This window comes from Mauremys mutica, chromosome 7, assembly GCF_020497125.1.
Source record: "Mauremys mutica isolate MM-2020 ecotype Southern chromosome 7, ASM2049712v1, whole genome shotgun sequence".
In the NCBI taxonomy this organism is placed as follows: domain Eukaryota; kingdom Metazoa; phylum Chordata; order Testudines; family Geoemydidae; genus Mauremys; species Mauremys mutica.
Genome location: NC_059078.1, coordinates 79,358,080 through 79,376,785, shown reverse-complemented (window position 1 = coordinate 79,376,785; position 18,706 = coordinate 79,358,080). Strand labels below are relative to the sequence as shown.

At 37.8% G+C, this 18,706-nt stretch overlaps 1 protein-coding gene across 2 annotated transcripts in view; it reads right to left on the bottom strand.

Annotated features, from left to right (window-relative positions):
* Positions 1–3,020: 3,020 nt before the first annotated feature.
* BICC1 (BicC family RNA binding protein 1) overlaps positions 3,021–18,706 on the bottom strand; it is a 225,159-nt gene continuing 209,473 nt past the window's right edge. For both annotated transcript variants that reach the window (XM_045024620.1, XM_045024621.1), the window contains exons 16-21: positions 18,382–18,421; positions 17,571–17,725; positions 12,691–12,847; positions 8,764–8,924; positions 7,755–7,854; positions 3,021–5,878 (exon numbers count right to left, since the gene is read on the bottom strand). In XM_045024620.1, coding sequence (XP_044880555.1) covers positions 5,748–5,878; positions 7,755–7,854; positions 8,764–8,924; positions 12,691–12,847; positions 17,571–17,725; positions 18,382–18,421 — 744 coding nt within the window. In that variant the 3' untranslated portion in view covers positions 3,021–5,747. The remainder of the gene's footprint in view (positions 5,879–7,754; positions 7,855–8,763; positions 8,925–12,690; positions 12,848–17,570; positions 17,726–18,381; positions 18,422–18,706) is intronic.

Genomic DNA, 18,706 nt, shown 5'->3' with positions numbered 1-18,706 from the left:
CTTTAATTTTGAACTCACTTTAAATTCACACATTTAGGTAATTTGGATTAATTTTCCAGAATGTCCCCATGAAGACAAGCCATTAGATAATTCACTTCCTCATATATAAACACATTTATTATGCATCAAGGCAGGATTATGGTGACCACTTACACGTAATTTTAAATCCATGAATGACGGGTGAAAATGTTGTACCTTAAAAATACAATAGCACTATGCCACTAGGTGCATACCTAAGAAAACATAAGAATGGCCAAACTTGGTCAGATCAATGGTCCATCTAAGCCCAGTGTCCTGTCTCTGAACAGTGGTCAATGCCAGGTGCTTCAGAGAGAATGAACATCAAGTGATCCATCCCGTTGCCCATTCTGGCAGAGGCTAGGGACACTTCAGAGCATAGTTTTGCATCCTTGCCCATCCTGGCTAATAGCCATTGATGGACTCATCCTCCATGAATTTATCTAGTTCTTTTTGAATCCTGTTATAGTCATGGCCTTCACAACATCCTCTGGCAAAGAGTTCCACAGGTTGACTGTGCATTGGGTGAAGAAATACTTCCTTTTGTTTGTTTTAAATCTGCTGCCTATTAATTTCATTGGGTGACCCCTAGTTCTTGTGTTATGTGAAGGAGTAAATAACACTTTCTTATTCACTTGCTCTACACCAGTCATGGTTTTATAGATCTCTATCATATCCCCCCATAGTCATCTCTTTTCCATGATTAAAAGTCCCAGTCTTATTAATCTCTCCTCATATGGAAGCTAATTATTTTTGTTGCCCTTTTCTGTTCCTTTTCTAATTCCAATATATCTTTTTTGAGCTTGGGGTGATCAGATCTGCATGCAGTATTCAAAATGTGGGAGCACCATGGATTTATATAGAGGCATTATGATATTTTCTGTCTTATTATCTATCCCTTTCTTAATTATTCCCAACATTCTGTTAGCTTTTTTGACTGCCACAGCAAACTGAGTGGATGTTTTCAGAGAATTATCCACAATGACTCAAAGATCTCTTTCTTGAGTTGTAACAACTAATTTAGACCCCATCATTTCATATGTAGAGTTGGGATGTTTTCCAATGTGCATTACTTTGCATTTATCAACATAAAGTTTCATCTGACATTTTGTTCCCCAATCACCCAGTTTTCTGAGATCCCTTTGTAACTCTTCACAATTTACTTTGGACTTAACTATCTTGAGTAGTTTTGTATTATCTGCAAATTTTGCCACCTCATTGACAAGACATGACTTGCATAATTTCTTCAATGGTAAGGTTTTTTTTCTTTAAAATACATCGTACCGACTGGTATTTCTAATGCAATAATTTGTTCAACAGAAGGCTGGTTCTCTCTAAAGAGACAAATTAAAAAAACATTAAAAAGCCAAATGAGCTTTACCTGTGTTGAGGAGATCCCAAAAGCAGCAGCATGGTTAAGTCTGAACTGAGTTTTGAAGTTAAATGGCTTTAGCCACCGCTTTCGTTTTTGATAAAGACAAAAATGTTCATCACTGAATTTATACCATTGACTCTGGGGTATGGATTTAACTATCTGAATAGTATGGAATAAATTCATTCCACATTTTTGGAGTTCAAAGCATTCCAAGAGAACCCCTTTTGAAAATTTTCCAAGGGCTGTCCAACTTTTGTCCAAATTCCCCCAGCTTCATGATGGAGAAAGTCAGAAAGCTGAAGGAACATATTTATAGATGTTCACAGCATCTTGTGCATGAGTTAGTTTTGAAATAGATCCAATAAGGAATTCATACAGATTTTTCATAATAACTGTTTTGTATTTACATTGTAGAAACTGATGATAAAAATGTTCATCAGAGAAGGAAGCTTTTATATAGTCAATATATTATGACCCATGTCCTAGGTTATTTCTTGAGCAGAGAGCACTGGAAGCACCTCCCCAAGGGAAGCCCAAGTTCTATTATATAGGCACCTTTTCAAAAGTTTTACTCATTGAGAACATTAACCATATATATGCACATATACACACAATTTATCTCTACACACAAATATATGTGACCTCTTACACCTATTTTAGAAAGTACCACTAATATATAATATAATATCTGAAAGGTGTTGACTTTACTGTTGTAAAACCATATCCAAGGGTCAAGGATTCAAAGAAATTAGATGAGGAAGAGAAGGTTAAATTAACTCTGATGTGTAGGGTGTGCAGAAGATTCTGTACTATTAGCAACCCACAGTAGGGCTGTATCACGTCTGGGCACTGGGGGCCTGTGAATTCTGCAGAGGGTGTCTTTGGGATTGAGATATAGGTTATTAAAACATATCTAAAATAATATTACATATTATAATAATGCTGTTAGTATGTGCCTCATGGCTAATTTCTCTTAATATAAATAAACAATTCAAAAGACAAGAGCAACCCTAGTCAGGACTGCAGTATAGTCAGTAATCTGTTCCATGCTTGTGAAATCTGAGCCAGGGCTTAGATGCACCCTGTGTACTAACACACTTCAGAACAAGGCTATATTCCTCAGTCTGCAAGCTAGAGAAAGCTACAATGGTTGTGTCTAGCATCCCAAATAAAGAATACCTACTGCTTACTACCCAAGCCCTGTGTCTCCTCCATTGTCAGGGATACAACAAGGGCCATAATGCAGAAACAAATGAACAGTCCTGGTGACTAGATCTAAAATTGTTGGTGCCTGAAATAAGTAAACTAAACTAAAACCTAGCTCTCATAAGCTAAGGGTAAGCCATTACAACTGATTAAGAACTGGACTTGAGATAACTCAAATCAGTTCATGCTACAACCTGTTTAGTCACTACTGTCCTCAAAAGAATTCAGAATTAAAAGCCAGAGACAAACACTATTTATGATATAAAAAAAATTCTGGAACAATCAGTAATGGCTAACATGGTGGGAAAATATAGAAAAGAAACATGTTTCAATATGGAGAGAATAGTTTTGGTGTTTCATTAACATACAACCACATCTGGACTCGGGTCTAAATAAAAACCATTTAGCTTACCAAACAGAATACCAGGGGGTTACATACATTTATTTTTTTCCATGTAACAATTGATTAGTTTTGAAAAAATTCCCATTTTTAATATTTTTAATTCCACCTTTCATTTAAAAAATCACTAAAAGGACAACCCACAAAAAATACAATCTGTATCTGCTCTATATTTACAGATAACTGGTCACTATTAAGGCACAGATTTAAAACTAACATTTTAATCTAGCAAGTCAAATATTTTGTGCATAATACAATACTGACAACACTGTATATTGCATTGTCATATTCCCTTCATGGAATTAAAAGAAGTGAGAAAAATGTTTTCCAGTGTGTGGTTTTTTTTGTGTGTGCAGCCCTACTGAAAATAATGTTATTACTGGGAAATTCTTCACTTTGGTAATAGATGATATAAGCACTGCTCAGCAAAAGACCACATCAACTTAATATTGTAAGAATTTCAGCTTTCAGATATAATACTGTCAAACTGCAGGTTATGTATTTATGAAAAAAATGAAAGAAAGTGACGTGGAGTTTTTGCTGAAGTAAAACGTTGAAACTTAAAAAATTACACAAGTAGGTAAATGTCTAACTGGATTTGCTAAAGATTTAACCTAATTTTAAAATATTATGTAAAACTAAACACACAAGTTCATATAAGACTTGATTTTCAAACCTAGGTCTTGCAAGCCCACAAGTGCTCAACTTTGAACAAGTAAGTAGTCTCATGTTAATGGGACTACTCACAAGTATAAAAATAAGCAGAAGAGTAATTATTTCCAGGATCAGCTTTTTAAGCTCCCATAGTTGTTTGATAAAGTTGAGCGTGCCTGAATTATACACAAGTATCCGATATGTTCATAGACTTTGGGCACAACTTTGTTGCTTACAACTCTGTGCTTGAAAACTGCATTGTCCTGGAACATTAAACACTGAAAGAGTTAGCTGCTATCTTATTTGCAGTGAAAGTTATTCCACTATACACCATTAAGTGGATCTGAACCCCACACTGAGCAGTTAATTTTTGTTAATTGCAACAGGTCATTTTATTACTGCTTCATCATCTAAGTCCTCAAAGCAATTGCCTCTTAAAAATTCCCTTTGTGTGCAAATTTCTCATAAACTGATTTTTTTCTCACCTTAGAAGATGTATACACAGAAAGTGTCAAAACTATTTCTCACCCCATTTTTGCATAAAAACCAACTACTGTAAATGGTTATTCTAATGCCTTCTGTTAAGAGCACTTGACAGTGGTTTATATCCATCTTAAAAGGCTTGTACACTGCACATAAATAATACATTACAGTACAAGTAAATCACAACATTTCCTAGGGGAACGCTTTTCAACAAATCAATGTTTGGAAACTTCATATTTCATTGCAGAAAAAGAGGCACTTTAAGATTTCCTTCATTATATGAGAACCCTTCATCAATCCATAACAAGACATCTGAAAAGACACAAATAGTATTGCCAGACTTTTTGGACTTTCACAGTATGAGAATGCAATAGTTAGCTCTAGCCATTTATAACATGGACTCTTTGTTGAATGTAACTTCTTTCAAAAATAGTTCATCTTGGAGTTTTAAACACTTCCATAGCTGACAATCACAAATCTAAATTAAACAAAAGAGATGCTATTACAGCTATTTCATGTATGTTGCTTAATTGCTGCATGCATAGTCATGTAAGTAATATGCTTCACATAATAAATGGCAACAGTGCTGTCTTGTCAAATTAGATTAGTTGTCTGTTTAATCAAACTGGTGGCCCAAAGCTCTAGTTTGATGAATGCCTTTCATTTTCTACCATAAATATTTAGTAGATCTCAGTATAAACTGATGCATATTGTAGGTGTATAGAATCTAAAAAGAAAAGTTTTATTTATATAAATGTCCTTTAGTGGCAGTATACTAAAAGTAGCCCTTTGATTTGAAAGAACCATTAAAATCAGTTTTAGCATTACAGGCAGCAGTTAAATATGACGACTGCAAAGGGTTAATATTGCAAGGTCCATTTTGGTCTTTCATTGCATCTGTTACAGTGAACTAGTTTCATTGTAAGCAGATCTAGGCTGCTTCATAAAGAGATAACAGGACTGGTCCACTTGCAAGTGGTTTGATTTTGGAACATTTCCTCAGATATTTATAAAAAAAAAATCTACATGAAGACTGATTCCTAGTACCATTATAGTGAGGAGATTTGACTATTGCAGGATCACCTGACAAAATCTGATTAGTGCCAATACAATATTTTATATGGAAATGAAAGAGAAAAATAATTCCCACAGGATAAGAAAACAGAACATGTAAAGTGCAGAAAGACCTCAATAATTATTTTAAGCAGTACCAGAAAATTCCATCTTGATAAAACCAAAAGTTATGCTCTCTGGCATCCCAGCTCTTCATTTTTCCTTCATTCAACAAAGTAAAATTCAGTGCATACATTATAGTTATATATAATAAAATACTAAACAAAGAACCCTATATTATTATTATTGCAAATGCTGTCCAATCTACAAGAGTAAAACATAATCCACATTTGGTGTTCAGAACAATGACAGACAAGTGTCCTCTCTCTCGTGCGCTCTTTTTTTTTTTTTTTTTTTGGCACAAGTACTTGTGCAGACAAAATGCTTTGGTCCTTGATACCCAAACTCCCAAAGTGCAGAGGGTGGTGTGCAGTGAAAGCTGTCCACAGGATTGGCAAGTCCATCTTTATAATTCACTTTGTGAGCCACAATTTAGTGCTACCAGCGACCACTGACACTAGCAAGGTCCGAGTGATACTGACGTGGCAGTCTTCCACTAGCTCCACCTTCCAGGAATGAGGCACGTACATTTGATGGATCAAATAGCTTTCTTCGGTTTTTATTCAATTCTACATGGAAAACAGCACATTTGGATTTTAATATTGGGAGCTGATTCAGGAGCAAAACTACTCTAAATAATGCAATTTCATTATTACATTAGAAGTGGGGAACCATAGCTCCAACTGAAAATTGCAAAGAGAGTTTAGAGAAGCAGACATTACCTGAGTTGGTATTTGGTCAGGACACTAAGAATGCCCTGAAATGCTATCAAGAATTCTTGTTCAGGCTAAACACGGGGTAATTGTCATAATTTGCTGCGATTCTAAATTTAATGATGGTGCCACACTAGTGCTTTGATGCAGTGGGGGGCCATATTTATTTCCAGGCAGGTGAAGTTTGAAATTAATCCTCTTATTTGAGGGGTTTCTAGGATTAAACATAATGCCTCGAGAGATAATATTTTGCCAGAATCATTTGTACACAAATTCTAAACAAAAAGGCAAAACCATCCTAAAAATGATTAAATGATCCCAGCTGGAATGCTTAAAAAATCCTGTTCAAAGCCAGCAAATTCTTCACAAAAAGGAATGCATTATGTGCACATCACATACTGAGCAGCATTGTGCACAACATTATATAATCTGATGTGACAGAGCATGATGTATACTGACTATAAATAACTGAAGTTGGAAAAAATTATTTCCCCAAAGCAGATTGGTTATTTTTTAACACATTAGTAATGTTTTTATAATAAAGGACCTGCCACCTCCAATATAACATAGGTGTAGGGGCCATTATTCAGATCTATGTATAAACTTCTCAGTAGAGTCATCACTCATACAAAGCATTTTTTCCAGTCCCTTGTTATAGCGAACAATTTTCTCCATTACAGGTATAATCTTTGCTGCCAGTGATTCAGACAGACTTTTGATGAGTTCCTACTGTTCAACTGAATACATTATTCATTTACCCTCTTTAAGGCATAATTTGAAATGCATTCATGAATGACATCAGCAAATTAAAAAAAAACCCTGTCATGATCCACAAAATATCAGAAGAAAGCTTACAATCTTGAATGTAAAAAGATTCACCGCCAAGGAAAACAGGAATCTCAAACATAATTTTATGCAAAATATGAAATGAAATGAAATCTTATGCCATTCCAGTCCCTTGAACAAGTTCAAGTTGGTCATTGCTATCCTGTTGTGTATCTTCAAGAGTAGTACTTTGATTTTCCTTTATTGTAGTAAGATATAAAACATTTTAAATTACAGCTGGTTGGAAAAAAATCCAACAAATTCAACAGAATTTGTCCATTTGTTGAAATGGAAATGTTTCGCACAGATTGTTCAACTCAGCTGAAGTTCCTACAGACATTAGGACAGGCCTGTCAGGCAGGTTTCCATTGCATACCTGGCTGTTTACCTACCAGCTCACTTTCCTGGCTTCTCAGCAGGGAGATGAGAAGCATGGAAGTCTTAGTTCTCAATCTTACTGCTGCTTGGTAAGCAGAGTTCCCAGGATCTCCAGGTTCAGAACAGTGTGCCAGACGGACTGTGTGCCAGATGTCCCCAAGCTCTATTCCCTTTTGCAGGGAATTTTGAAAATTTTCTTTGAAATCCTTTGCAAAATGGAATTGCCTTTCTCTGCTCAGCTCTAATTTTAATAGTACAACACAACACTATGCAGCTGGAATCCCATTTGTTGTATGGAAGCTATACAGTCCTTACAGTGTCTCAAAATTTAAAAACTGCCTTTTCATTACGAGGAGTGGCTGGCAAGATGTGCTCTCTGTGGGTCAGATTCTCTGTTCGATACAGTTCCTTTGAACTGCTCTAATGACTATGCAAACCAAAACAATTCAACTGACCAAGGGAAAAAGTACAGTATATTTTTAAATCATGACATTTATAATCATGTGTATATTAAATGCTTTTAATTTACCTGAGATTGCAAGCAGCATTTTTCGTCTGGCACCAAAAGTAGTAATTCCTAGCTCTTTCAAATCTTGATCTGTGAGAGTAAGGAAGGTCTGAAGGTCAATCTATGAACAAAAACAAAGCAAATTAAAATGGGTAATTCACACAACATACAAACCCACCATCTACAGGCAACCATTTTCTTCCTGTATTGAGAATTACTTCCCACAAACTATTAGCCATAAGTGTGGTGCTGGTAGCTTCTAAAAAAAGTTACCTTCAACTTTGTTTTTTTTTAACATTTATTCTACAAACTCATTTTATTATGCTTATAACACCAACAATTACTAAATTCCAATCAATGACAGTTGGTTAAAATTAAAATGGCAGAAAAATGAGGAAAAAAGGGAAATAGGTATCAGACATGTCATATATGCAGCAACCCTTGACTACACAGATAACTTCTTGTTTTAGTACTCTGTATTTAAGACAAATAAAAAGACTAAAAAGTAAAGGTATCATTTTTACAGAAGCATGTAAGATTATGTTGATTAATGATACATAATTGCACACATAAGAGTCTATTTTCCCAAATTACTGTAAATGTAAATGGGAATCTCAGATCCAATCATTGATCTCTACAGAAGGAAAGTTTATTTCAAACACTATTAATATTAACAGCAATAAACCACAACAGAATGTGTGCTAGCAGATCACTGGTGAGTGCCCCCTTTATGTGAATTCAAGGACATAGCCTTTCACAACACACCTTGTGTGTGCACAAATATCCTTATTAACAAACACCATGCTTAAGTTCATTGTTATTAATATGTCAAGATAATTTAGTGGAAACCTGTTTAGTCAGGTCTACTAAGGATTGAGAATGGTCATTTCTAAATTGAAGGACTGAACAGCTTTGATAGAATTGTCAGTGAAAATACTGCAGCTAGGAGAGACAGTGATTTCACTCAGGAGGTATACAAAGGGTTGTAAAATACACAACAAAAACTAAGATGCCTCTTAAAAAGACTGACCTCTTGTTGTTGGAATACATCAGTGTATTTGCCCAAACCGAGTTTACTGAACAGCTCAGGCAGATCAGACCCCTTAAACAAACTGTTCAGGTTACAGCCATTGCTTCCTGTCAGCGAGGAAATGCAATCTATGTAATTACTGCTGCTGAGATAATGTTCAGCTGAAAGGCAAAAAGGATGAACACTTGATGTTTCAATCACTTCAAACAGCATGTTTTAATTAAATGTTTTAATTGCCAAATTACCTCAAATTCTATTGTTTAGTGGAATATTCCATTCAGTTGTTTAGTAGAACAGCAATCTGTAGAAACCAGCTGAATTTCAAATGAACTTTTTGTTAATTAAACTCTAGTGGCGGTTTTCAGAATATACCTTGTTATTAGTGATTAGGGCATGTAAGAGAATGAAAAGGACACAGGAATGTATTTTAAAGCACATTTAAGACTTAAGCTGTATTTAAGGCTGCACCTTAATTAACTTTAATGGGGATGGGGCTCAGAGCTTAATATACATAAAGGCGGAGAGAGAATCAGGTCTCTATTTCCCCCCCAATGCTGGAGAAGACAACTGCACATGCGCCTCCTCCCTGCCTCCGCAGCCCCCATACAAATGTAAGCAGCTCCTTTAGGTTTGGTTGGGGATGGAATCCTGTGGTTTCTTCTGCTAAAAATAGCCATGTGATCTAGCAACTATGCCACTTTTTTTTTTAGGTTTGTTAAAATAGTAGATTTGGGAATATTTGGACTACCTGAATAAATATCACATCCCCCAAAACTACATTAAAAAAATCCATGAAGGTTGCAAAGTCAAGCACTCAAAACTTAGTAAATACCACAATTATAGTTGTATACAATTAATTTAGTCCCCTTTGTGTACCTGAATTATGATATAGTCTTTACACGTTAACATGCCATTTTTCTACTCAGTGCACAGAATGGTCAGCTTTTCAATATTTCTTTTTGCCCTCATTATTCAGCATGTGGTCTCATGACGTACAGTTATTTACTGCATGCCATCCAAATCCTGCACTGAATGCAGAATTATTAATTTCTACCTGGGCTTTTCTATGATGGCTTCATCGTAGCATCTTAGTGCTTTACAGACATTACCCCATGAGAGGAGGTGGTTATATTATCCTCATTTTACACACAAGAAACAGACGATGAAGACCCAAAGTGTCAACTATTTTTGCGTGCCCAATTTGAGAAGCCTTGTGCCTGATTTTTCAGCACAATTTATAGTACTTTAAATGTTCAAAACACAGCTCCTATCAACTTTAGCTGCTGCTGTGAGTGCTCAGCACTTCTGCAAATCAGAGACCCAGGTGTCTCAAACGCAAAACCCAGAAAATGAGAAAGACAAAATGGCCACATGCAGAAAATTGGGCAAGTCATGTAAACCAGAATTTTTACATTGCCACTTTGTCTCTCTCATTTTCTGGCTATCCAATTTCAGACACCTGAGATCTGATTTGCAGACATGCTGAGCACTCGCAACTGCAACTAAAGTTGATTGGAGCTGCGTTCTGAACATAACGTGTTATAAAAATTCCATCACGTGGAACTATATTGACCCCAATATGGGTCATGAGCAGGGAGATCCACAGCATAGTCCTCCTGTCACTTGAGCTGATAAGAGTAACAGGAAGCAGTAGAAGGCGGTTATCTTCTATGTGGGCCTCCTACTAGTGCCAGTGGCTTTCACAGCTATTTGTTAGATAGCAGAGGAATGATGAGACTCAAGAATCTTGTGTTCAATTGTAAGTTCTGTAAGGAATATATTAGTAGTTATAGATCCTTCTGCCCAGGCCCTGCAATACCTTCCTAGTTCTCTTCTGCTCTTACTTCCTTATCTACTGCTACTTCCACACCCTGCTCCTGTCCATGGCCCCCACTATCCTGTGTCCGCTTACAACTTCTATTCCCCTCCCACCCCACACATCAACTTGGCTCCTGCCTCTATTCATCCCCTATGCTCCTGCCTCTTTTAGTCTCTCACTTCCCACAGCTCCTGAGGCAGACACTTGGCATAGAGAATTTCAGCCTGAACAATTTAAATTTAGCAAAGTTATAAACAATTGAAAACAAAGTCCATTAGTACCAGTGTTGCCTGTAACAAAGGAGCCGGATCCACGTGATGCACACCCTAGCACATAGAAGTTTAGCTCACAGGCAAAGTGTGCAATCACATCCCCTTGCATTAACATAGTTATTTTTATATGCCATTAATTTCACTGAGCTGTTATCTCCGGAGGCCATATGCCCTGCCCCCAGGGCTGATGTCAGAGTGAGGAGAGCGAGTTGAAATGACTCCCTCGGCTAGACTGGCTGCTGCCTCCTGAGGATTTACCTGGCTATAAAAAGTAGCTTTAGCGCTCAGAGATTCTTTGTTCTCTTATCTACTGAACTGTAAATGTATTTTAGAAAAGGTAAGTTGGAACCTTAGATAATTTTACTAAATGGGCCCAAGTTTTTGAAGAAGAGGTATACATGTCAAAATTCTTAAATTTTATTAGTATACGTGAAGAATTAAAATTACATTTCAAGTTTGTAGATCTCAAACAGCACAATTGAGTACACACAGTTATTGTACTCTTTTTGTCACCTATTGACCATATAAGGCTTATTAGCCAAGTGTGGGGAAGAAAGGATTATTTTTTAATCAAAACAAAGAGTACATGTTTGCAGATGTTTCAGGCTCTGAGAAAGAAGCTACTGCTTCTATGGACTGAGCAGCTTTTAGACTGAAAGGCTACTGTCTTATTAAAGTTTAAGAAAGGATTAAAAATGCATTTATTTTATCATTCTGATTACACTAGGACCTCCCTGTGTAAACAACTGACTTCAAGACACGAGGTGAGCTTGATACTGAAGATAAGCTATTAAGCTCATTTTTATTATGTTCACTGTAGAAATACCATATGCAGTAATTCATCACTGTGTTAATACCATGTAAATGATTAAAAATGCTAGGAAAGAGCAACAATATTTCCTTCTTAAAGTTAAACTATTTTCTCTAAAAATATGCAATTCTTACTGAATGTATTATCAAATAAACCTGGGATTTAGGCCTTTTAGCACTGATTAAGGAAAACCACAATACAAAAATAATTAAAACAAAGAACAGCAGAATATTTCTGTCCTCATCCACCCAACCCTCAATAGTAATGAAATTTATTATAAATCAAAATCTCCAATTCTTCACTTTCTTGCTCCACCCCTTCCTCCCTCCTGGCAAAAAAAATAAGATCAATCTATTCATAGAAGACTGAGACTAGTTGCAAACTGATTTTGGGTGTAAAACAATTTTCATAGAAAACTGGTTTAAAATCTGTTTAAAAAAATATTTGTAAGATTTGCAGGCTGGATCCAAGGAAACAAGTGGCCACGGTAATCTGCCAGGCCCTGCCAAATGTATTGGTGACCCTACTTAAAAATCAATATAATTATGCCTCAAAATTCATCAAAGTGTGGCAGCTAGAAGAAGTTGTAAGTCATCAGGAAGCCTCCATCAGATTCAGCTAGTATTTTGCAGTATCTGGATAACATAACAGAATGAGCGTCCAAGGGTGAGCTCTTACAAACTCTGTTTTCACAGAAACTTTCACAGAAAAGAAGACAGTAAGATAACAGGGAGCTTTAAAAAAAAAAAAAAAGAGGCTATACTATATTAGTTACCTTAAATGTTTTACATTTGAATTTTTTTTGTTTTTTTTTTTTTACATTTTATATAGTATTATACAGATTTTTTATTTACTTTGTACTTTTATAAACAAAAAAATCTTTAACATAATTATTTTCAATTCCTTAAGGTAAATACTTAACATTATTTTAAAAAATTCAGGATCCCGGGATTAAAGCAAAACTTAATCTTCCAAGTCCCATAATTGTATTCCCTGATGAAATGGATTGACAAGATATTACTTACTTGATTTGTTTTGTTTCCGCTTGGGGCTGCCAATTGATGAGACAAATTCACTGTGAGCTGAGGGACCGATACCATTCCGATCTCTCCAATTATCCGATTCACTACCACTTCCCAAATGTTCTCGACTGCTGGACCGTGAGAGAGACATTGATGAACCCTGCAAGAGACCACAAGGAAAATTACTGCAGAAACAGAAGAATTACATTGTGATTTGACAGTTCGTTTCTCTGAAGCAGCCCAGTTAAACACAGCAGCTTTTCAACAATTTTAAATATGCTGCCTGCAGTTAAATATGAACCAACTAATTATTACAATTTATGCATTTTAGACAGAACTGCTGTTTTTGTAATAAGTTTAAGCAGAAGTTACTTTAAAAAACAACAACACTAGCTTCATATCAAAATGCTCTATATTCTTAACCTTTTGTCACAACATTTTTTCTACGATCTCTTCCTCACACAGCTATCTACCTAGCATCTCTAAAGCCTGGTCTACACTAGGCGTTTAAACCGGTTTTAGGAGTGTAAAACCGATTTAACGCCACACCCGTCCACACTGAGAGGCCCTTTATATCGATATAAAGGGCTCTTTAAACCGGTTTCTGTACTCCTCCCTAACGAGAGGAGTAGCGCTAGTATCGGTATTACCATATCGGATTAGGTTTAGTGTGGCCGCAAATCGACAGTATTAGCCTCTGGGCGGTATCCCACAGTGCACCACTGACCGCTCTGGACAGCAATCTGAATTCGGATGCAGTGGCCAGGTAGACAGGAAAAGCCCCGCGAACTTCTGAATATTTCCTGTTTGCCCAGCGTGGAGCTCCGATCAGCACGGGTGGCGATGCAGTCCGAAATCAAAATAAAAAAAGAGCTCCAGCATGGACCATGCGGACGTGATCGCAGTAAGGGCAGGCAAATCTGTTCTATCAGCGCTCCGTTACAGAAGACGAAATTCAAAATCATTTTTAAAAAATCTCCAGACAGACGCCATAGCAGGGACTCAGCGCACTGCTGCGTGACAAGCGTAACGGAAAGCCAAAGAATCAAATGGACGCTCATGGACTGGAGGACTCAAGCTATCCCACAGTTCCTGCAGTATCCGAAAAGCATTTGCATTCTTGACTGAGCTCCAAATGCTTCTAGGGTCAAAAACAGTGTCCGCGGTGGGTCAGGGCATAGCTCGGCAATTTACGCACCCCCCCCACCCACCCTCAGAAGTGAAAAGGAAAACAATCCTCTCTTGACTCTTTTACATGTCACCCTATCTTTACTGAATGCTGCAGATAGACGCGATGCTGCAGCACTCAACACCAACATCCTTGCTCTCCTCCTCCCCCGCCATGGGTGGCTGATGGTGCAGTAAGACTGATACCCATCGTCATCATCAGCCTATTGGCACATGGGGCAGTGCAAAAGGACTGGTAACCATGCCGACTAGCATCCGTTAGGTCTATCAAGGGCGCCTGGCCCTAATTTTTCCTCGTAGATGGTGCAGTATGGCTGGTAACCGTCCTCATCATAGCAACAGGGGGCTGAGCTCCATCAGCCCCCACCCTTCATGTGTAAAGAAAAGATTCAATTGCCCCTGGACTAGCAGCGTGATGCTGGGCTCCTCTCCTCCACACTTCTTAATGTCCTGTCTGGACTATCATTTCTCACTAACAAGTCACTGTCTTATTCCTGCATTCTTTATTACTTCATCACACAAGTGGGGGGACAATGCTACGGTAGCCCAGGAAGGCTGGGGGAAGAATGGAATCAACAGGCGGGGTTGTTGCAGGGGCACCCTCTGTGAATAGCATACAGCTCATAATTTCTGCAGGATCTGACACAGAGCAGCTGTGCTCTCTGGTTCTATGATACAGTGGTTCTCTAGTACACTTGCCCAAATTCTAGACAGGACTGATTCTATTTTTACATACCAAAAAGGAGGGATTGACTCAGGGAATCATTCCCAATTTTGGCTTTTGCGCCCCTGGCTAAGAGCAGCCAGGGGCACTTATGACAGCAACAGATGGTGCAGTGCAAAAGGACTGGTAACCATGATCATATTTTTACCAATTTATGGATTGGTAGATGGTACAGTATGGCTGGTAACCATCTCTGCTGTCATGCAAAAGCAAAAGCATGCTGCTGTGTAGCGCTGCTGAATCGCCTCTGTCAGCGGCATCTAGTACACATACGGTGACAGTCACAAAAGGCAAAACAGGCTCCATGATTGCCATGCTATGGCATCTGCCAGGGCAATCCAGGGAAAAAAGCCGCGAAATGCTTGTCTGCTGTTGCTTTCCCAGAGGAAGGAGTGACTGACGACATTTACCCAGAACCACCCGCAACAATGATTTTTGCCCCATCAGGCACTGGGATCTCAACCCGGAAATTCCAAGGGGTGGGGGAGGCTGCGGGAACTATGGGATAGCTACGGAATAGCTACCCACAGTGCAACGCTCCAGAAGTCGATGCTAGCCTCGGACTGTGGACGCACACCACCGATTTAATGTGTTTAGTGTGGCCGCACGCACTCGATTTTATACAATCTGTTTTACAAAACCGGTTTATGCAAATTTGGAATAGTCCCGTAGTGTAGACGTACCCTAAGTAACATACAAGTAGCCCAGATTACCGCAGTACCAATCACAGTCTACACAAAAATTTGATTGTCTACATTAATAAGTCAGAATTTACCAACATTAACCAGACAGTAGTATCTGAGATGCTGCAGTTAATTCCTGTTTCAGTATCTGGAACTGGATGGGATAAGGGCTGGTAAAGGTTGACTTTTTTGTGTTTGTTTTGTTTTACAGCAGTCACAGTATACATGCACTATGCATGGGGTGGAGCCTGATTGGGGAACAGGATACATTTCCACAAAGCTCTAGATGAAACCTCCTTTCTTGAGTTTATCTTTTATAGAGCTTCTCAAACATTAGAGTGTGATGAGTGAATGAGTTAATTGAAACTGTTGATGAGAACAGGACCAAAGCAAAGAATAGAAGTGACAGGAATTACGTTTTACTATTGTGCAGTCTCACTCCTGTAAGCCTTCTAAACTAGAACTATTTTGCTTAGTTCCACCAGCTTCACCAACCCTTTCTAACAAACAGCACAGAGGATCATGGGAGTTTAATAGAGCTGTTCCTTGATACATTTAAAATGACAGAGGATAACTCCCATCACTCGAAAGAAAAGTCGAACTATTTTCCAGGTGGACAAATGAGGTTGGTGGACAGTGTGGTGAATATAGAGTGAAAGAAGGGAAAGGATCCACGTCTGTTTTAAAAGAAAATTAAAGACTGTCTACTATATGTCTGATCAAGGTGGTGATTACAAGTTGTGATACAATAAAATGTGAGCTAACAATGCTGGAAAATAAAACACAAAGTAAAATATCACAGGGAGGAAACAAATGTGCCCAGATAGCTTAGTTTGCAAATGAACTTCCCAAATGTTAGCACTGGCTATCAAGACAATTGCGATTTACTGAAGAGCAGTTCTTCGGCATATCCCTTCTGGGCCACATCAAGAATGAAAATGTAAGGGGTAAAGTGACCAGCAGTGTTTTCTGATATAAATAACAAAGTCTTGAAAACTGCCAAAGGGAAGCAGGGAATATATTACAAGCGATCTAGGATTTTTATTTTCCCCAGATGTTTGCATAACAGCACATACCAAACTGGGAACTGGAGTCACTGTAAAAATAAGAGTTTAGCAGGAGAAAGAGCTGAGGATGTGGTTTGTGCCTGGTCAGGCTCCAAGTGACTAAGGCGTAAAACCTTTTTCTTCTGGAATAATGCGTCTGCTAATAAACTTGTAGAAACAGTGAGCGTATAACGGTTTGGAGAAAATGGGAAACAGCTTAGCAAATATACAAAGACAAATCAGTCTGATAGCTGAGAAGTAATGTTAACAGTGTATTTTATCAGAAAATTGGCATTGAGTTTCGCTTTACATTTTTCTTCTTGTGTGTTTCTGGCTTACACATTCAATACTGCAAACCTACCACATGTAGCTGAAAGACATGTTAGCTTTATGCATGCCAAAGGGGAAGCTCCACGCCACACCTTTATTGTGGTTTAACATGTGTACTGCACCCAAAGAAGTATGGGAAGGTGCCTCTCAGATCAGTCAAGGTCCCTGCCCAAAGAGCCCACCTACCTAGAATTTAGACAACATGAATGAGGGTGGAAATAAAGAGGTAGGCTTTGGTGGGGCTTGACAGGGTTACAACAGCATAATGCAATGCAAAACAATGTCAGAATTACTACAAATAATGGAGTTTAAGCAGAGGACAGGGCCTTCTCTGTGAAGTTTACAGCTACTCTTTCCCAGCAGAGTCCCTAAGGGATGAGGTTCCACTCTCCTTGCACAGGAGTGAATCCCAATTCAGCAACTCTCAGGGATAAAAGGGAGTGTGAACTGCAACCACTCTATTGACCTGCAGCAAGCTTATTACAGTTTACTTTCATACTAAAGGAATGGTTTTTTTTTTTCATCTCATGAAATATAGCAACCAACCTAGGCTAGATTTCAATGACTGTTGTAAGATACTGTTTCCCTTTACTGATGCACTGAACCAAATTATCCCACTCCTGTGTTGTTCTTAATTTGCTCCATAAGAGCAATTGTTGGGAACAGATTTTTTTAAAAACTGAAGATTAACAATGGCCTTCCCATTATTCTATGGATGGACTTGATATACCCAGTATGCCCAGATACAAGGAGCTTTTTGCTGGAAGAGATTATGCAGCATCTTCAAGCGCTAATGCCGTTAAGAATCTCATTTACAAGATTGACTTTTACAAACATATAAACATTCAAGTTTAAGAAATGCCTATACAATTTATTGAAAACATATTTAAAATGTTCTGTAATTTTACATACTTCATACGTAGTTGTCATGGACGGCTTGTATGATACATGATTAGCTCTTCTTAGTTCCTTGATGGTTTCTGCAGGCATAGATTTGGAGAATCCTAGGCCACTCCATGTATTTGTTGGAGTTCTCACTTCTGTTACAACAGGCTTCTTTAACATAGCTTAAAAAATACAAAGAAAAAGACATTTATAAGCATTAAGCTCTGTGCACTGATAGATAAATGCATCTTTCAGGCCAAATATTGACATTCTGAACACAAATGGATCACATTAACCCACAGAACGGTATATTCTCAGCATCTCAGATCCCCAACAGGGCCTGATTCCCACCCTTTCTTAACCACTGTAAGACAGGAGTAAGTCCACTGAAGCTAGAGAGTAGTAAACACTGTGCGGAAGGAAGTGAAGAGAATCAGGTCCATGATGTTTAAAGAAAAAAGCAACCATTTTCCAAAAGTGGCAAATGAGTGCAATGTGCTTGTTAAAATTAGTCTGATACTAATTCATCCCCAAGGTTATTACAAGTACCAGAAGGTTTCAGATCTACAGTTACATTAGTAGTAGTATATAGACTGCTAGTAAATACCATGTAACTTCTGAATTTGTACTAATAATATTCTATGAACTGGTATCAAAATATCCCCAAAACACATTTGACATAAATACATTGAGTTCATTGTACTTATCAACTTTTCATTTTAGCTAAAAACACATAGAAACTGCAAAGCTGAACCTTAGAAAAATTCTTTGACCAGTGTTCTTTGACCAGTGTACTGACAAACAGATGCATGTTAGAAGTCACTGTTTCTTCACATACCTTTGGTTGCTAATAGCTTCTTCTGTTCATAGTCAAATGCCTAAAAATTAAAGGGACACAAAATGTCTTAATTGCTGCTCTAACTAAATGTCATTCCAGTACACAGCTCTTTCTAAAAACAAAGATTCTGATCACGGTCCATGAATTCATCTAGGAAGAATGTTAAGCACTGCACAACAATGTAACAGTAGTCCAATGAAAGCCTGACATACGTAAAACATTCAATCAAAACTAGCTAATTAGTACTGTAAATTATTCTCTCCCACTTTCATGTGAGTAAAGTTGTAGCAGTATGTGAAGTCTGCATAGGTAGTGTTTTTACAAG